General features: G+C 39.2%; 1 protein-coding gene across 4 annotated transcripts in view; it reads right to left on the bottom strand.

Moving 5' to 3' along the window:
• Positions 1-21,625, bottom strand: part of ERP44 (endoplasmic reticulum protein 44) — a 77,214-nt gene that overhangs the window by 14,603 nt on the left and 40,986 nt on the right. For 2 of the 4 annotated variants that reach the window (XM_014842230.3, XM_070519129.1), the window contains 4 exons: positions 7,927-8,111; positions 6,566-6,681; positions 3,601-3,658; positions 1,677-1,793 (listed from right to left, as the gene is read on the bottom strand). In XM_014842230.3, coding sequence (XP_014697716.1) covers positions 1,677-1,793; positions 3,601-3,658; positions 6,566-6,681; positions 7,927-8,111 — 476 coding nt within the window. The remainder of the gene's footprint in view (positions 1-1,676; positions 1,794-3,600; positions 3,659-6,565; positions 6,682-7,926; positions 8,112-21,625) is intronic. The other 2 variants (XM_014842231.3, XM_070519130.1) reach the window with 1 other exon arrangement.

The following is a 21,625-nucleotide window of genomic DNA, read 5'->3' as shown; positions in this document are numbered from 1 at the left end:
GAATAAATGAAGACACGAATGTTGCTGAATAAACACTAATTGGGAAAGAAGATTCAGCAGTCACCTTTTAGAAAATTTAAGAGCTAGGAAGTTAAAAGTAAAAATAAATATAACAAACTACTTTATTAGACTAAACAAAGGTATGGATGAACTAAAAACTATTAGGAGAGAAGTAATAAAGAGATTAGCAGTAGTTGAAAATGTTTATGTCGATTAGTTTACTAAACTAATTTACATACATTAACATAGTAGCTGGTAGTTACGCTGATCGGGCTTCCTGGTTTACCTGTGTCCACATCAACATATTCTTTACCAAGCAGGCATTAAAAGATTCAGGGAGGGATAGCAACATAACCAGATTTAGAGGTTAACAAGTCTTTCTCCACAGGTTAAATGATTTATGGGTAGCTGGTTACAACAGGTAATAAATCTAAAGAGTTATGAAATGTGCCAAAATACTATGGGGGGGAGGACACTCCTGTTTAATTGTTTAAGATTTTCCATGTCTGTTCTTTTAAACTCTGTTTTTGAAACTATTCCTGCAAGAACTGCCAAAGCAGGTGAATAACCATGACAAGTTATAAACTCTCTCTGAGCCTCTGAGGACTAAAGGAGCTAATGCAATAAAAATGTAAGTAATTCAGCTGAACATACCTGCAACCTACAGAATTGAGAAAAGCAGCAGGATGTTCATTTGACAAACTAAGCCAGTAAGCAAGCCTCACTGGAACACAACCACACTTACTTACGCCTTGTCCACGGCTGCTTTTGTGGCACAGCTGCAAAGGGGAGTAGTTGCAACAGAGACTGTACGAAGTGCAAACTCTAAAATATTTACCATCCGACCCTTTACGGAATTGCCAGCCTCTGGCTAGGTAATGATTATATGGGTGTGTTTACTCTGTGATAATTTCTTGAGTTGTATATTTAAAATCTGAGCTATACACATATCATTCTTTCAAGTGTATATGCACATAAAAAATTTTTTTAATTGCACTTAAAATGTTTTTAAAAAATTGCATTCTTAGATGGTGGGTTTTAAAAATAAAAGGGTGAAATCAAAGATCCGTTTCGAATCTAGTAAAGAACAGAGAGATGGACCTCACAGACGCAGCCTTTAGACTTCTCCCCAACCTCTCAGCTTTTGTATTTTGTTGTTGTGAGAGTTGTGAGAGTTCGAATGGGCTTTATTTTAGGCGCCTGGACTCACTGAGGTCAGTGACACGACAACCGATAACTGCTTTCATTATTTATGATGAAAAAGAGAACACAATTTCATTCTTTTAGGATAGACAGGAATCCGAAAAACCTTTTTACGGCATAGGATTATCCACTGTGTACAATTAACTGTAACTGAAATCTGCAGAGCGTTGCTTCCAAGGACATCCGCTTACCCAGGAACCTGTGGGTATCAGAATCACCTGAGAGGCATTTTCAAACTCATTTTCAAGGCCCTGGTGAAGCGCTGCGATTGCAGGAAGTGCAACAGAGGGTTCTGGGACAGCAGAGGGGGAGGACCACCGGCCTGTGCTGCAGGAACAGCTGTGGTGTGGCCATGCTCACTGTGGGAGGCTCACAACTGCTACGTCTGCAGGAAAACGGTAAGACGGGTGCAGGCGGCTTGCCCTCTCGGAAATCTGAATTGAAAACACCGCCACACATTAGAAAGCCCATACCTCTCCGTTTTCAAATGTTATTTCCCGGACGAGAGGAACACACTTATCTTGAATCCAATTGTAAGTCCCGTCAAAATTTGTCATAGATCCCAAGTATACCATATCTGGAGCTGACTGCTGTTACAAAAACAAAAACAAAAATTAAACAAATTTAACCTGTGCTAGCAAAATGCACTCTTAAAGCCGTGTATGAGCCCAGAAAATCTCCAGGGATACGAAAGAAACAAAAACATGGAACTGCTGAGAAGGACAGTTGTGGATGGTGAAAAGCTGATAAGTTTATGAGTCTCAGGGACTCATCATCCAGCCTGTGACGTCCAAGCCTTCTGCTCTGCCTCGGATTTGGGTCAATTGACTGTCTATCAGCATCTTCATAAACAGCAGGCAGGCATTGTGAAAAGAAGAATTAGCCAAATGAATTAACTGAGCTATCCCGTAGAGTTGAAAATGTCTGATGAAAATGTAGGGACTTTCAGTGAAAAAGCCTTGAAAATTACAAGATACTCTATAAATCTAAGGTGGCTATCTCTAATATTAATTACCTACAGTATCTGTTTCCACATTCACTCAAAATCAGTACTTACGAAGTGCCTAAAATGATGGTAAAAATAATCGCTAGCATGAACTGAGTGAACTGACCGTGGCCGAGCACTGCTGTAAGCCCCTTAGACGTGCTTGCTCACTCAGTCCTCGAAACATCTCCACGAAGCAGGTACTATGATTATCGTGGCTGTTTTCACTAATGAACAAACTGAAGCGCAGAGAAGCTAATAAACTTTCCCAGAGTTAGACACCTGGGAAGGTGGCAGACCGGACAGTAAAACTCAGTCTCGTTCCAGAGTCTGTGCTCTTAACAACCAAACGGCATCACGAGACACTGTACTGGATTCAGATAACCTAGAGATGGTCCCACTATGTGAGCTACTATTAAAGAAATGCCCTTGCAGAAAATACAGGCAAATACCTATCTGAATTCAAAACAGGAAATGAGCTTTCTAAGCAAAAACATCACTCGTGTGACTACATAACAGCTAAAAGCTTCAATGTGTCAAAATACTGCAAACAACATTAAAATAAAAACTACAAGTTGAAAAATTATCTATAGATTTCTATTTGTGGGTGTGTGAAAAACTACAATGACAGACCATTAGGTCAATTCAGGATAACAAATACTGTGTTTTTTTGCCTCTTAGTTGTGGCCACCATTGTCTGGGCCTAAGGAGCTCCTTCTAGGTTCAGACATACTTAACTTCTCAGCTAAGGGTTAAAAACCTAGCACTCCCAGAGGCCGGCCCAGTGGTGCAGCAGTTAAGTTCGCACGGTCCGCTTCTTGGCGGCCCAGGGTTCGCCAGTTCAGATCCCGGGTGTGGACGTGGCACCGCTTGGCAAGCCATGCTGTGGTAGGCGTCCCACATATAAAGTAGAGGAGGATGGGCATGGATGTTAGCTCACTGGCCAGTCTTCCCCAGCAAAAAGAGGACTGGCAGCAGTTAGCTCAGGGCTAATCTTCCTAAAAGCAAAAAAAAACCCTAGCACTCCTTATTATCTGGCAAGTAGCAGGTTAATTTATACCCCAGAAGTCCTGGGAGATGGCTATTCTGATTCAGGTATGAGTTATGATCACAGATCATGGGAGCAGTTTTTTGAATTTGGGTCCCAGGCTGAACACAAAACAGGCAGATAAGGCCCGGGGACCAGGGCTCTCTAGTCCCAGCTCTGTCACTAAACGCCTCTGCGCCTTCAGGCCTCTGAGTCCCCATCGTTACTTTGAAAGGTTTGCATTAGCACAAGATGATGCTTTGAGGTTCCCTTCGATACTAAAATTCTATGACTGTGAACACTAACATGTATAAAACTATAGATTATACTAGATGTGTATTCAAATTACGGTTAAAACTATACACCCTAAGAAATAGCAACTTACCCCTGGTGGTTTGTAGATTATGTTGTCTCCACTATATCTTTCTGGTTTTGAAACAGCCCTAATAGAAAGAGACAAGCAGTAATAATACTTTTTAAGAAAAATAATAGCAGTAATATACCTGAATGAAGCAGAACTGGCCAGCTGTTTTGCAATCTATGAATTATAACAACTTGAAATATATACTTGTCCATCATCTGTCCTACTTCTAAGATTATGCAATACCAAGAGCATATATTTAAAGGAAAAATTAAATACAAGGCAGATTTTTTTAAAGGAAAATTTTAATAGCTGTTTTTTTGACTCGGTATTTTATAAGTTTGGATTGGCAGTTTTTGCACTAAAAAGCTAGTTTTGACCCCAGACTGTTTCCAGTAACTGGGGACCAAGGTCATTGATGTGGTCACATAGACCAATCACAAAAACACATTATTTGCTTTTAAGTCAGACTCAACCATAAATTCTCTACTTTTTAAAATGAAAACTTATAAAAAATAGACGAATTGAAATAATCCACATCATTAGAATATAGTTCATAAATAAGCCATGTTTTTATTGTTCGCTGTTGTTTCCTGTGCTAATACAGTAGCTGGCACATAACAGGTGCTCAATAAATATTTGCTGAGTGAATTCTACAACAATTCTAAGTCAAATGGGTAACTTTTTCTCTCTCTAAATTACATTTGGATCAACTGAACACCGATTTATCTGCATCTTCTGACTAAAGTAGAACAGGGGCAAGGAATGCTAACCTAGACAGATAACAGTGGAACAGAAAGGAAGAACACGCTCTATTCATTCACTCCCTCACTATTTACCACGTGCTTCCTTTGTACCAGGTATGGTCCTGGCAGTGGGTATACACCAGTGAACAAAACTGACAATGCCTGTGCTCCCATGGAGCTTACACTGTGGTAGGGAAAGACAGACAAACAAGTAGATACATTTATCTTAGGTAGTTAAAAAAAAAAAAAAGGTGCAGGGGCTGGCCCCATGGCCTAGTGGTTGAGTTTGGCGTGCTCTGCTTCAGCAGCCCAGGTTCATGGGTTTGGATCCTGGGCACGGACCTACACCACTCATTGGCAGCCATGCTGTGGCAGCGACCCATATACAAAATAGAGGAAGATTGCCAAAGATGTTAGCTCAGGGCAAATCCTCCTCAAGCAAAAAAAAAAAAAAAAAAAAAGAGGAAGATTGGCAACAGACGTTAGCTCAGGGCAAATCTTCCTCAGCAAAAAAAAAAAAAAAAAAAAAGGTGCTATGAAGAAAAATAACTGGATAAAGAATGACAAGTTGGATGATAGTAGTGCTATTTTATATAAAGTTATCAGGAAAGATATTTCTGATGAGATGATATCTGGGAGAAGCACTTCAGATACAGAGAACAGTAAGGGCAAAGGCTATGTTGCAGAAGTAGCCTGCAGTGTGAGGACCAGCAAGGTGGCCTGTGTGGTGAGAAAGCTGTAATGTGAAAAGCCTGGGGAAGAAGTTCCTTCATTATTGACTCTGTACAGTGAGCCTCAAAACACACTGATAATGTTTACAATAAAACACATACAAAATCTACAGAAGCAGTAAAACAACGACAAAGGTCACAAAATGGAGAGGACACGCTGTGCCAGAAATCTGGGCTCTACTCAAGATAGGTACCGCAACTGAGTCTCACAGTCATGGGCCAAAGAGAAGAGAGAAATAATACTGCTGAAGTCAAAGGATGGTGGAGATAACCTCCAATGAGAAGAAAGGGTCAAGGGCACAACCACAAGAATCATTCTATTTTGAGAGAGAAAGAAAAAAGTGGGAGATAAAGTCAGAAAGTGAGAAAGGTAAGGAGCAAACCAGGGAGATTTGACACAGAGTAAGTGTAGACACTGCAGAAAAAGGACAGGGTAGCTGAGGGTCACGTCCTCCAGAGAAACTGAAGAGGATTAAGACTGCAAAAGGGCCACTGGATTTGGCAACTAAGAAGTCATTTTGTAGCCAGCCCTGATGGTCTGGTGGTTGAGATTTGGCCTTCTCATCACCGTGGCCCAGGTTCGTTTCCCAGTTGTAGAACCCACACCACCTGTCCGTCCGTTGTCATGTTGTGGCGACGACTCAAATAGAGAAGTAAAAAAAAACCTAACTAGGATACACAACCATGCACTGAAGCTTAAAAAAACAGAAAGTGGGAAAGAAGTCATGTTGTGAATGTGCAGAGAGAAGTTTCATTAGAGTAACAGAGGTGAGAGTGAGCTTCCAAGAGGTTAAGCGTTTTTTTCACTGGTTAGAGTTTGAGAAATTCAAGGTAGCCAAGCATAAACTAATCTTTGAAAAAAATTTTGGAATGAAAAGAAAGAGATGAGATTATAGCTTAACAGATAGAAAAGAAAGGTCAGGAAAGAGAGAAGCATGTTTTTGGAAATGAAAAGTAGTTCATGAAAAGCATCAGGCTGAAAACATGAGAAAGAAAACAAGGACAACTGACGGATCAAAGCCCCAGAGGATTTTGAAGGGACAGCCACAAGGATGCAAGGAAAGAGGTGAGCCTTGGAAAGGAGCGCTGTTCCTCTGAGACGGGGAGATGGAAGAAAAGGCAGTGAGCGCCCGCGATGGATCAAGAGGATGAAGCTCATGCCACTTAAGAAAGACACCGCGCTGCTCCCGTTTGGAAACCCCACAGGTTAGCATTTTTCATGACACAGGACAGTGTCAGAAAACGAGCTGAACGAAAGCAAGAGAGTTACTTGTTAATATGTTCATTCTTTTCTTCTTACCCACATTCTGAAATAGAATATAATACAGAAAGAAAAATACACAGACTTTTAAACTCTTAAAAAGAGGTCAGGGATAGGTAGAAAGACTGGCTGGTGACTTTAAAAGGACTGAGACAATCTTTGGAGAGGCCATCCTCAGAAAAGGACCACCCACGAGAACTGAACCCGCAGCCATGCCGACCCGCTAACGTGCTCTCAGTTAAGACACTTACCCAAATGCAGAAAGGAAGGCACAATCGTCATGCAAAATATTTGCTACTCTTTCAAAAACTCTATAGTTTTCTGAATCCTTTTGCTCAAAGTATCCAATGATATTTCTTTTGCTGCGCTGCAAGATAAAGTATGTAATTATTTTACAAACGCAGATAGTTCTATAAACATGTTACTTCATTTACCCAGCTGTTGTTCAGTTATCTCAAAATGAAGTATGACTATCTATAAATGCATACTGGCTCGTCCAAATATCAACACCTAGTCCAAAACTATTAAAGATTACCTTGGTTGAAAACAATCTTAACTACAATCTAATGTAATTATGAACATTTCCTCCCAGCATTGTATTTTAAAATCGCAAGAAACAGATAACTATTTAATCAGTGACAGTCTTCCTAAATAAGGTAACTAAATCTGAAAAGGTTAAAATGGTACATCAGTTCCTAACATGTGACTGTAGGTGGACTCCTCCACGGGTCTCTCACACTCCTCCACATCTAGGTTTACTCAAAATGCAAGACCTTGCCTGCTCTTTACCCAGGCCATTTCTCAGGGTTGCTCCAGCAGCAACACGGGGGAATGAGGCAATGCCTCCCTCCAGGACAAAGAGCAGGCTTACTGCTGGGATGGAAGTTCCCTGAGCCCAGAGTTCTCCTGTAACACAACCCACTGCACGTGCAGGCATCCACCTGGGCCCTCTGTGTCGCCTCCAGAGAACTTGGGGGGGGGCAAGGAAAGAAATGCAAATGTGCTCATGCTGTTTGCTGTGATGTGAGCATAAAGTCTGTTGTCTCTGACCCAGGAGTCTTGTGCCTTCTGACAGTATCCATGCAAGAGTAACTGGCTAACTTACTAGCTTGCAAGTAAAAATCAAATCTCAAACTCGACAATGACAATCTAAAGCCCAAACTCAACTATTTTTCTTTACACTAAAAGAAAAGGATTTGCTAAGCTTAGTATTAAGGGGGTCTATATGAGAGGACACTAAAACTTATACAAAGAGTTGATATAGGAGTAATTAGAGTAGATACCCTGAGGGTCTCCACTAAGGAAAATATGGAAACTTTAGCTGTGAATGCCTGATGTTAACTTCTACTTCTTCATAATTCAGGCTACTCTTTGCCCTTAATTAAGTCAAATTACTGCGACTTTATTGCATGCTGTATATTTTATCCAAAGCTTCAGTAAAACATTAGCATTTCCCTTGAGAATTCAAGAAAAATTCAACTCGTTAAGTATGGATATGTCAAATCCATTGCAATGAACTATAAGAACATGTCCAGATTCTTTGATTACGTAATAATTTATTTACATTAGTTAAACAGGCAATGTTCATTGGATCCAGCAAACGTTAACTTACATCAAGAGTGGTGATTTCTGCTAAGTCATGAAGCTCTTGAACGGGGTCGCTTTTTTGTTGCCTGATGTAATCTGCGAGGGCCTTCACTGACCGCTGACCCCTGTACTCTCTCTTCATCATCATCCCATTACGAAACAATTTGAGGGTTGGGTATTTGCTTATCCTGTATCTCTGGGCTATATCAGCTAAAAGAATGAACAAAAAATTAACTTCGCCCTCATATTTGGTCTGGGTGAGCCCGTGAGCCCAACTGTCAAAAATCTTACAATTATTTAGTGCGAACATTTGGTTCATATAATTCTTTTTCAGCGTTAGAGAAAAAAATTAACTGTGACAAGTTTACATTAGTTAAGAGGCCAGACTCTGGACATATATTGCCTGGTTTCAATGCCAGATTTTTTATTTACTGACTGTGTGAATTTGGAAGTTGCAGCCACTCTCTATGCCTTAGCTTCTCATTTGTTATGTATGGATAATATTTTCTACTAAAAAGGTTGTTTTAAGGACTAAATGAGATGATACGAATGCATGACACTGTAAACTCTTAATGAATGTTAGTAAATACTATTATAGGTAAATTCCAGAATAGAATTAGAATGCACAAAATTCCAATTTTTGAATTGGAATTAATTTTTTAGCCATCCAAGTCACTTTATACTGTGAGGTTCTCTCAGAGCATTTAATAAAAGAAAAATTAAATTTACATTAAAAGTACTCTCAAAGGCTAAAAACTAATATTAGATTCTTTGCTAGAAGAACAATTTATAATCCAAAATATGCAAATGTTGTGTAAGCTAATACAATAAAAACCAAAACACAGCAGTATATGCTAAAAGAATTCCTTTATTGTATATACCTATGGCTATATTCTCAGGCAGTGAAGATAAACAGACACACACACACAAATCGTTACAATGAGTGTTTATAGTCTGAAATTAAGAAGCTAAATCAAAATGTATGCTGATGTCATTTTTTGGAATCACAATTACCAAGATATAGACTCAGTGGGAATGGAAGAGCCTTTACATTTTTCTGCCGCTATTTCTAAGAGGTGGCAAATAGGAGAAATCAATGTTTTCTAGACACTGAAAAAGCTCAAATGTATGCTAGTCACATGTATGAGAATGATAAAAGACACACTGAATTTTTAGAACGAAGGGGACCTGAGAAAGCATTGACGTGACCTCCAACAGGTGAAAAGCTCTCTTCTTAACTGAGTTCTAAAATGAGGGCAGAATTCTAACAGGATGGCACAAAAAACCACGAAAATTCTCCTACCCTGCCTCCATTTCTAGCAGTTACAAAACAAAAACAAAACAGAACAGAACTGCAATAGGCTCTGTTGACCACTTTAATTTTCTAGGAGATTCGATGGTAGAAACAACTGTACTGTAGGGTACATACACACACGTGTGCTGACAGCCTCATGGGTATACACACACGTGTGCTGACAGCCTCATGGGTATATACACACACGTGTGCTGACAGCCTCATGGGTATACACACACGTGTGCTGACAGCTTCATGGGTATATACACACACGTGTGCTGACAGCTTCATGGGTATATACACACACGTGTGCTGACAGCTTCATGGGTATATACACACACGTGTGCTGACAGCTTCAGGGTATATACACACACGTGTGCTGACAGCCTCATGGGTATATACACACACGTGTGCCGACAGCTTCATGGGTATATACACACACGTGTGCTGACAGCTTCATGGGTATATACACACACGTGTGCTGACAGCCTCATGGGTATATACACACACGTGTGCCGACAGCTTCATGGGTATATACACACACGTGTGCCGACAGCTTCATGGGTATATACACACACGTGTGCTGACAGTTTCATGGGTATATACACACACGTGTGCTGACAGCTTCAGGGTATATACACACACGTGTGCCGACAGCCTCATGGGTATATACACACATGTGTGCCGACAGCTTCATGGGTATATACACACACGTGTGCCGACAGCTTCATGGGTATATACACACACGTGTGCTGACAGCTTCATGGGTATATACACACACGTGTGCTGACAGCCTCATGGGTATATACACACACGTGTGCCGACAGCCTCATGGGTATATACACACACGTGTGCCGACAGCCTCATGGGTATATACACACACGTGTGCCGACAGCTTCATGGGTATATACACACACGTGTGCCGACAGCCTCATGGGTATATACACACACGTGTGCCGACAGCTTCATGGGTATATACACACACGTGTGCTGACAGTTTCATGGGTATATACATACATCAAAACTTACCAATTTGTACATTTTAAGTATGTGCAGTTTGTTGTATGTGTTATACCTCAATAAAGCTGTTTAAAAAATCTAAATGAGGGGGGCTGGCCCCGTGGCCGAGTGGTTAAGTTTGCGCGCTCCGCTGCAGGCGGCCCAGTGTTTCGTTGGGTCGAATCCTGGGCGTGGACGTGGCACTGCTCATCAAACCACACTGAGGCAGCGTCCTACATGCCACAACTAGAAGGACCCACAACGAAGAATATACAACTATGTACCGGGGTGCTTTTGGGAGAAAAAGGAAAAAAATCTTTAAAAAAAACCTAAATAAATATTGACTATACAAAACAACAACAGCTATGCCTGTAAGGTTTGACATAAATTAAAATACATGACAACAGCAGCAGTGTATAAGCTGGGGGAGGGGAGGTAAGCAGAAGGTTAATGATCCTAAGTGTTCTAAGGTCTTTGCACTGCCGAGGAAGAGGTAAAAGTACTTTTAATATTTTGATAAGTCAAGGTTGCACCTTGTTCCGTCTCGGATAAGCGAGCAAAGAATGCTAAAATGGTGTATTAAAGGTTAAGGCTAGAATGTGGGTTCTCAGAGTGGGGTCTGGACAAAAGGCTATGTAACTAAGATCACATAACAATTTGGTGAACTCCATGGAGGATTTACAAAGGCGGAAATCATGCTCAAGTACTAAAATTCTTTAAATGGAAGACCAATATGAGCAAATAAAGGGAAACATTGGTCGTATCTATGAGATCAAGGAGAATATTTTATTCACCAAATCACAAAAATCTGAACTAATATTGAGATATCTTAATGTAAACATACTTAATAAGACACTCATCTGTCTGGTTTAGGAGTTAGTACTTCTGGAAGCAGAAGACCAGCGGACCTATCAGCTGTAAGCCCTTGTTCAGCCTGATGGATTACAACGAGAAAGCAGTCTTCGAGGCGTTATAAAAATGCTGGGTTCTATTACCTGGGCAAGGGGATACTGAGATGAAATTGGGACTACAGATTGACGGGCCAGAGAGGCTGCACAAGCAAGCAGAAGTCTTTAAGATAAACAGAGGCACGTGGTACAGGGCAAAGGCCACAAAGCCTTAGGCTTTGCCTGCTTACAAGAAGATCAGCCCAGAGAGAGAACAAAAGGGAAGGAACTTCAGCTTCCTAATTAAAAACAGATGCAGTCCCCAGCACACGACACACTGCAGCCCGGCATATTCTAAAATGAACTTCTGCAGAAATGTATAAATGAGAACGTTTTTAATAAAAATGATTAAAATTAGGTTAAACAGTTCTAAGGGCCAATGCTACAATGTTGTGGTTTGGAATATGGAAAACGTCTTTGTAAAAGTTCCTATTCCACCCAAATATCCATCAATAGACTGGTTAAACAAAGTAACGTACATCCATACAATGAAGTACCAGGCTGGTATATCAAGGAATGAAAAAGAGCTTTCTATGCTACTGAGGAGCCATCTCCAAGATACACTGTTAAGTGAAAAAAGTCAGGGGCAGAAGAGTGTGTATAGGTATGATATTTTGTATAAAAAATATGGAGAAGAAACTTGGAAAAGGAGTATGAAGATACATATATACACACACACAGATACCTATGTATATACATACACACATATATAGTGTGTGTATCTGTGTGTGGGCAAGTATGTATCTTTGCCTGCCTCCTCCCTCCAAAAAACACCAATGGGAGAAACTGCAAGGAGAGGTCAGAGAGGGAATTTAGATTTCCCTGACTAGACCTTTGGTTTTCTAGTTTTGACTTTGGAACCATGGAAATGTTTAATAATAAGACAAAGTTAGATTTAAAAAAATTTTAATACTGGCATTGCTATTTTAAAAATAAACACACACCCATATTACAGATAAAAACATATGAGTGGTTATACTAGTACCATTAAGAATCAAGATTTTCAGCATAAGAGAAAAAAGATACAAATATAAAATTGAGGAAATTAAGTAAAAACCCTGTACTATTTCATTTGAATTGGAAAATACTAGCAAAAACTCAAGATGTGTTTTTCTTTTTCAAAAATACATATTTCTAAGCTCTTTCCATGGACAGCTTCATTGGCCAATTCTACCAAATATTTAAGGAAGAAATAATTCCATTTTCATACAAACTTTTCCTGAAAATTGAAGAGAAAGGATTACTTCTCAACTCACTCTGTGAGGCCAGCTTTACCTTTATATCAAAAGCAGACAGAGACATTATAAGAAAAGAAAATTACAGACCAATGTACCCAATAAACAAAATTAGAGAACTTTTGCTAGTGCACTTCAAGACTTACCATAAACCTAGAGGAATCTAGGCTGTGCCACTGGCATGAAGACAGACAGACCAATGGACGAGAACAGAGTCCAGAAACAGACCAACATCTGCCCGGAAAAGTGATCTTTGACAAAGGCACTAAAGTAAAATCGAACTATTAAAACACACACCTGCCCATAGGGATGCAGAAAACTCGAAAGAAAAAGGACAGGAAAATATACCATGCAAAACTAATCAAAAGAAATCTTGCATAGCTATATTAATAGAAATAAGTAGACATTAAGGCAAAAAGCATTACTGGAGATCAAGAGATCATAATAATAAAAAGTTCAATTCCCCAGGCAGACAGAACAATTCTAAATTGGTAAGCATCAAATAAAGCCTAAAAATATATAAAGTAAAAAATGATAGAACTACAAGACAAATCTAGAATCATGGTGGGAGATTATTAACACACCTCTTTTGGTAACTGATAAAACAAAAACAATAAAATATAGAAAATTTGAACAACATAACTACAAAACTTGACTGAATTGACACATATAGGATACATACCCCAAAGCTGCAGAATACACATTCTTTGCAGGTATATATACCACATAAAAAACAAACTTAAGGGCTAGCCCCAGGGACCTAGTGGTTAAGTTTGGGGCCGTCCATTTCGGCAGCCTGGGTTTGGTTCCCAGGCACGGACCTACACCACTCGACTGTCAGTGGCCGTGCTGTCATGGCAACTCACACACAAAAAGAGGAAGATTGCCAACACGTGTTAGCTCAGGGCGAATCTTCCTTGGCAAAAAAAAAACCCTTAAGATGAGTCACAAAAATAGTCTCAACAAGGTTCAAATGATTCAACTCATAAAGAAACTTCTATATACCGATGGATCAAAGATGAAATCACAAAGGGAAACTGGAAAATATTTTAAACTGAATGATAATGAAAATACATATCAGAACTTACAGCATGCAGCCAAAGTGATACTTAGAATGAATTTACATTAAAATAGATATGTAGGGGGAAAAAGCTGAAAAACAAAGAGCTAAGCATTAATCCTAAAAAATTATCAAAAGAACAAATTAAAAACAAAGAAAAAAGAAGTGAATGAGAAAGATAAAAGCAGAAATCAATGAAGTGGAAAACAAATATACAACAGAAAAGATCAAAAAAGCCAAAATGTGGTTCTTCGCAGAGGCTAATAAAATTGATAAACCCCTGGAGAGACTAATCAAGAAATAAAAGAGATGGGCCAGACCCCATGGCATAGTCATTAAGTTCAGCACGCTCCACTTTAGTGGCCCAGTTCATGGGTTCAGATCCTGGGCACGGACCTACATCACTGCTGTGGTGGTGACCCACATATAAAGTGGAGAAAGACTGGCACATATGTTAGCACAGGGCTAATCTTCCACAAGCGAAAAAAAAAGAGGAAGATTGGCAAAAGATGTTAGCTCAAGGGTAATCTTCCTCAGCAAAAAAGAGAGAGAGAGAGAGAGAAAAAATAAATTAATTTCAGGAATGTAGCACAAGTCTTCAACACAGATAATAAGAGAATATTATGAAATACCTAACAATAATAAATTTGGAGATTTAAATAAAATTGAAAAATCCCCATGAAAACACAACTTACCAAACTGACACTAGAATAAATAGAAAACATAAATTGTTCTAAAGTTATTAAGGAAATTGAATCTGTTATGCAAAGCCTTCCCACAAAGAAAACTCCAACCCTAGAAAGCTTTGCCAGCAAGTTCTACCAAACATCTAAGGAGCCAGTAATGCTGCTTACACAACCATTCCAGAGAATACAAGAGGGAACATTTCCCAACTAATTTTATGAAGTCAAAATCATCTTTCAGCCAAATCTGACAAGGAAATTAAGTGAAAAGATAAGTATATATTAGTCTCACTCAAGAAGATAGATGTAAAACTTGAAAACATTAAACTGAATTTAGCGCTATGTACAAATGATGATACATCACAATCAAGCTGGATTTAGTCTGGCACTTCAGTTTAATGTTTGAAAGTCAATCAATGTAATTCATGACATTAACAGAGTAAAGGAAAAAAATTCTACTACCTACCTCTCAAAAGCAGCAGAAAAACGTTTGATAAAATTCAACATCCACTCACACTTAAAAAATTTTGGCAAACTAGGAATAGAAGGGAACTTCCTTAATCTGATAAAGGATACCTAAATAAACAAATACCAAACAACTTGAGAGTAAAACAAGAAAAGCTGACCTGCTGAGATCAAGAAATAAAGATGCCTGTGATCACTTCTATTAACAATGTACTGGAGTTCTTTGTCAATGTAATAAGATAAGAAAAAGAAATAAAGAGTATACATACACTGGAAAAGAAGAAATAAAAATGTCTTTATTTGCAGACAATCTTATTGAGTTCACAGAATACCCAAAGGGAATCTACAACAGCATTTCCACTTCCAAGCAGGACGTAGAAGGTAGCAGAAATCTATTGTTCCTGCTGTGACAACTAGGAAAAACTGGATTTTTTTTTTTAAATCACCTCTTTTAAAGATACCAGAGACCACGAAACCAATGAAGACTAAATGAAATTCCAGAAAGGAAAGGACCGTTCCTAAATGAGCAAAGATCACTCAGTGGCCATTTTCTTTCCTATAGGTTTCCTATGTAATTCCTCTTAGAAATTACAACTGTGATTTGTGCAGATTTAGGGCTCAGGATTACACCTGAATAGGCAAAGAGAAAGAGAACTCAGTGAAGCTTTTCATGGTCACCTGGGCTGGAATGGTGGATTGAAAGGACCCTGAAACACACAGCAAGTTTTCCCCAGAGGACACTTACTGAGTGCAGGGGTGGCACAGGAAGCTGGGGGCTGGCCCAGAAAGACACAGTGCATCTCCTCTGGCCTTGTGGTGCTTAGGAGACAATGTCTATTTGTGGGAAGGGCCCACATCAGCATCAAACTACAACCAAGACATTTGTCAGATTTTGAAGCTGCATAGGCAAGGAAGTGCCTAGATGTTAAAAAACACCAGGAATTTTTAAGACAAACTGGAAATGTATTTGTGACATATATCACAAATTATTAATATTCAGAATACATAAAGAACAATAACAAAAGGACCACCAAAAAGATAAATGGGCTAAAGATATCAATTTATGAAAGAAACAGAGATGGCCAATAAACATGTGAAAACATGCTCAGTTGTAATCAAGAAGTTACAAATTAAAACTACCAGACAACATTTCGCCCATCCTATTCAGCAAAATAATACCTAAAATATTTTTTAAATCCAATAATATCAATCCCTATGAAGGGAAAATATTCCTATTAGGTCCAATGGAGGTGCACATTCAATGTTAATAAGACTACACACTAGCTTAGCTGGTGCCTAATTTGCCAGCAGGAAGTCAAGGAATTTTCTTCAATCCCCAAAGGGTTTGGCAGAAAGGCTATGAGATAGACCCAAAGAGAAAGGAACTAGTTTAATAGGAAAAATCTGTTTTCTATCTGTGGCCTAAGGATCAGTATGAAAAGGGACAGCAAGAGGCACTGCTAGAGAAAATATAATGTTTTTAACTTTCTCAACCTGGTGAATTAGTGGGCATAATGGGAAAACAGTGTGCTAACAGCAAATACGCATAAACTAGAAGTAAAATAAATTCAGCTAGAGAAGGACTCCACACATTCTTAAATGCTAAGTTAACGGAGTCTGGATTTTATCCAATACTATGTGATAAGCAGCCACTGAGCAGCAGAGCCACTGGCAGTGGTAGAGAACAAGGGAGACTAGCGAGAAAGCTACTGCAATAGTCCTGGCAGAAATAACAGGAGCAGGTTTACAAACTTCAACATTTACAACCTTTAGGTTGCCTTAAAATTCTACTTATGGATAGAAAAAGATTAAATAATACTTGAAGACTATTAGGGGCACAGATATTTGCTTAATTCTCAAACAACACCATAGCAGCAGGTATGCTACATAATGAGGTAGCTTTTAATTATTAAGAAGCAAAAACCTTACAATTACATTGATCAATAATATCAGACATAAAGGTGACTTTTTTACAAGCTTTGGTCAAAAGTGACTTTAAGATAATTACAATGTGACATTTTGACAATATAACAAAGAATGACTTAGGGGTATAATAAATGGGTTTTTTTTAAATTAACTGGATGGATCAAATGTTAAAACGGATGTCAAAGGAATCATAAATTTCAGAAGGTTAACAGCTCGCAGATTGGAAAATTAGCAGGTACGTTTGCTTCAATGGTCATTTGCTTTTCCTTGATGGGTTCTGCCTGCCCGCCCACCTCACTAATGCCCAGCAGGATTCCCCGTGGGGAAACCGCACTATACTCCTGTGCCAGCAACGACCCCCGTCCACCGCTGTGATTATCCACGGCAGACAGTACAAAGGGGCAAACGATTTCAACAGGAAGGTCTTACTCTTCTTCTGGTTCCAGGACAAGGACCACTACTGCCTAAGTACCTTTTTCCATTCCCAAAGCATGCCCTCTCCCTAGTGAGGAAAAAAAAATCCAAAAATAAAACAAAAACACATAACAAAATAAAATCCTAAACAGAAAAATTACAAACAAAGCGTAGAAGCCTACTCAAGGCTCAGGCTAAACCTGTTCATACAAGGTCTGTTTTATGTGCATGAATTCTTCACTGTATATTTTCTTATTCTTTTTTTTTAACTTCTTTTACTGAAATATATTTGACATAACACTGTGTAAGTTTAAGGTGTAAAATGTTGATTTGATACATTATATATTGCAATATGATTGTCATTACAGCATTAGCTAGCACCTCTATCACTTCACATAATTATCATTTCTTTCTGTGGTGGGAATAATGAAGAGCTAACCTCTTAGCATGTTTGATTTTTTAATAAAATATTCTTGTCTATAATTAGTTTCTTATTCTTAATGCCTCACTTATGTATAGCTCTTATACAAGCCTCTCAATTTCCAATGTGGAAGGTTCAAGCTGCACTGAAGGCAGACAGGTAAGAGTAACTCTGGTATTTGGGACAGTGTGCTGCCTAATTCAAGGCCAATTACAAATTACTTTCCTAAAAATGCGAGACAGAGTCTGAATGTTTGCACTGACCAGCAAATAATGTACATCTCTTGCTGAGTGCCATACAGCCTACAGCCACTGGAGGGCAGCAGAGAACCTGGTCCCACCCGGGGCAGATTGACAGGGCTTTCTACACCTAAGGCAGCATGACCACCGGAGTGATAAATTCTACTCCCAAACTCCCCGAAAGAGGAAGCTGTAGGAGACGAGATGAAGTGAGATCATGACCCACGGCTGAAGCAAAGGCAAGTTTTAACTGTGTGTGTGTAAAAATTTTGGGAAACAAAGACAATTACAAAGAACCACTTGTAATCCAACCATCACTGGGGAAAACCACTATTAACATTTGCTTCATTTTGCTGACTTTGAATAAAAATTGCTTAACTAGCAGTGACATGTTTCAACTGAGAAAAAATAAACTCTGAGGTAAGTTAAAGAGTAAAGCACCAGCATCAATACTTGCAGAATGGGTATCAGCAGCTTGGAAGAAAATCCTAGAAAGAGAAGAGTAATACTCTTTAATCAAGAGCATTACCAACACTCTCGATAGCACAGAAGTCAATATTGCGTGGAAAAGCACAAAAATTGGAAGGTGATGCCCAAGAGTGAGATTCTGAATGTGAAACTGTTTCAGGATTACTTGAACAAATTTATCTTCCTTTTTAGGTACACACATTAATGATAGGACCAAAAAACTATAACTAAGTCTAAAACAGTTCTTAAGACAGATATAATAATTCTAAGTGATAATAAAGCAGCGTGGTGTTCAATTTTTCTCAGTCTTTTCAATTACAGATAACAACGTGCCTCATAATCAATGACAAGTTAGATCTGATGAAATATTGCAGAAAATACTTCACTGTATTTTGGGAGATAATGAAATAACCTATTTAAAGTACTTAACATAGCACCTACGAAACTAACGGTTCACAAACGCTGGTCACTTTTCACTATTTATTACTCACTTATCCCTTCATCTCTTCAACACTGTGACTGAACACCCACTGTGTGCTGGGCACCATCCCAGCGCTGGGGACAGAGGGGTAAAAAGACAAGGTCCCTGCTCTGCTAGAGTTACATTTTATCACTATTATTACCATTAATATTACTACGACTGCTGCTACTACTTTTAATTGTTTCCACAGGCTAGAATCTTAAATGAAGTTCTTTAATTCTTTATAATACATGTACGGAAAAGATGGATTCCCTAACTACAGTATAAGAGAAACCCTCTATAATAAGTCAACAATAAATATATCTTCGCCACAGATGTAGAGATTATTCCTTTCCTGGGCCATCCAGATGGGACAAGCTGAAAGGGCCATTGTCAGATCCGTGATAACTATGACACCCGGCAGCCCGGTCCCCTGCAGGATGAGCGAGGATACCTGCCCTGTGCCATCACGGGACATAAAGGCACTCTGGGCAGTGGGAAGAGGCTGTTCCGCAACGTCCCGTCTCTTTTATTGCCCTGACTTCCTTTCCCTTTTTTCCTTCCTTCTACTTCTTTCCTTCTACTTTGTTCCCTACACGAAACATAACAAATGGAGAATTTAGGGGCATAGGAAGTGAACTAAATTTTACCACTAGGTGAGGGTTATTCAAGCTACAAGCTTTACACTAGGATTTCAGAAAATACTCCTAAATTTAAATAGTTGGAAGCTTCCTGATGACACTCCAGTGTCAGTTTGACTTCAAAATTCCCCCTACGGTTCCGAACTTTCTAGGGGGCGGGAGGATAGAAGCTGCTCCCTCCAGCTCATACACAGCTGAGTGGGTGAAATCAGCCTGTTATATCCACTCTTGCCTTCTCCAGTTTCAAGTTCTCAGCCTATTTATCTGAACCCTTCAACAAAGAAAGTCCTAGGAAGGGCATAGCAAGAAGTGAGGTAAAGACAGAGCAGAAAGCGCTCCACAGGATGCTGCTGGGTGGAAGAGAGGGAGACAGAAGGAAGCGCAGGCAGCAAACCAAAGAAGGGCCTCCTATAATTATGTATTGAGATGGGTTTTCCCGACCAACTAGTAAACTGGCGTGGAAGACAACTCCCAAAGAAGAATTCCCAGCACATTCTAAGGAATGAGTACATGCACTGCCTCGCACAGGGACTACGCTGAGAATACTCACTTGGAACGTTTTACGAAAATTAGCGCCATTACATTTTGTATTGTTATATAATTATGTTGTTTGCCTCTTGACTTTATGGTCTCACCTCATCCTCACTTCTTAAACAGGGCTGACAAAGGAAAAACACTGTAACACAGCATTGGCAGAAATTCCCAAATGCAAGACAATATACAAGATTTGTGGCTAAGATACACAGATTTCACAACTAAATTAAGACGTCACACCTCAATTTGAGCTTGCAATACATTATGAAGCGATAAATAGTCACTAAAGATTTAAAAACTTCAATGCAAGCAAAGGTTGGTTCATACATTTTGCCAGATTAATTTCTTCCAAGAACCTACCTTGGGTTTCATCAAGTCTTTCAGCATTTACGGATGGGATAAGCTGGTTTTCCTCATTTTAGTTACTGACAGGATTGACTCTATTTCCTAATATTGAGCCATCTTTATACTACTGGCATAAATTCTACTTGGTAATGGGAGAGTATTTATAAAAGGTACATCTACTTTCCATAACACCTGGTGGTAAGGCAGAGACATTAATGTCCAGGAGATGGCAACCTATGAAAGAAGGCAGTTTCATGACCAAGAAAATGGCCTCAATCGACATACCTGCTCCTGGGAGGTTTTCACTGAAAAACTGAGACGGCCACAGAGAGAACTGTGGGTCAGTTTCCAAAAGCCATCAAGTGGCTCTAAGTATTCCTCAAAATGCCATTAAAAGTGTATTCAAGAAAATTCTTTTTAAATTCAATAATATGTTGAGGGTCATCTATCACAGTGAAAATAAACAGAAATTACAATTACCAATATCACAGTAAACCTGTACAGTGCAGATTAAGCCTCTCCCCCACACATTTTCTCAAAAACCCTAAAGCAATAAGGCCCTCCTCCTTGCCTTTTCTTAACCAAAGACAAATTACAGGTTCAGTGGCTTTTTAAAGATTTTATTTTTTTTCCTTTTTCTCCCCAAATCCCCTCGGTACATAGTTGCATACTCTTTGTTGTGGGTCCTTCTAGTTGTGGTGTGTGGGACGATGCCTCAGCGTGGTTTGATGAGCAGTGCCGTGTCCGTGCCCAGGATTCGAGCCAACGAAACACTGGGCCGCCTGCAGCAGAGCGTGCGAACTTAACCACTCGGCCATGGGGCCAGCCCCTTCAGTGGCTTTTTATACCAACTTTCTATTTTGGAAATTTTCAAACTTACAGAAAAGATGGAAAAGTAATATAATGAGCACCTGTACACCCTCACCGAGATTTAACATTTCACCATATTTGGTTACCACATTTCCCTTTCTCGCTGTACACACACACTTTTTATGGTGCGTGCTCAATCAAGTTCAATGATTTTTTTGTGTTTAACTTGCCCGACTGTCCCTGACTCAGTAAGTACAGGGTTTCTGGTACTAGAACAAAGGATTCTACCTTAGTAGAGGGCTAGGCCACACAGTACAGGATTAATAATAATAGAACCAATAATATCACATATAAGGAATTGCATTTTTGTTTATACACTGACCCATTAAAGATAATTTAAAGACTATTATATAATTCATTACAGACATGTATATATATAAATATATATAATTCATAACAGACATCTTTAGTCATTTTTATATAGAAATTGGATGAATTCTCAGTTTTTATGAGAAATCCAATTTAAATTACTTTATTTTGACCTTCAAAACACTATAGTTACCTGGTAAAAGCTATATACTCATGGGTTACAGTCTAGCTCCCTTTATTTACTACGTAACCTTGGTCACTCACTCAGCCTAAGTCTTTCAGGGTCTTCACCTGCAAAACATGACATACTCCAGCTCTCTGCACGTCCAGTGTTCATTCTCACCGGGGAAACTTCACAGCTACTCCTCCTTCTGTCTGAAACACTCTTCTTCCTCTATTTCCCTTAAAAATCTC

Source organism: Equus asinus, chromosome 10 (genome assembly GCF_041296235.1).
Source record: "Equus asinus isolate D_3611 breed Donkey chromosome 10, EquAss-T2T_v2, whole genome shotgun sequence".
NCBI classification, from domain to species: Eukaryota; Metazoa; Chordata; class Mammalia; order Perissodactyla; family Equidae; genus Equus; species Equus asinus.
The sequence above is the reverse complement of the archived record's forward strand: the minus strand, read 5'-3'. Positions and strand labels throughout refer to the sequence as shown.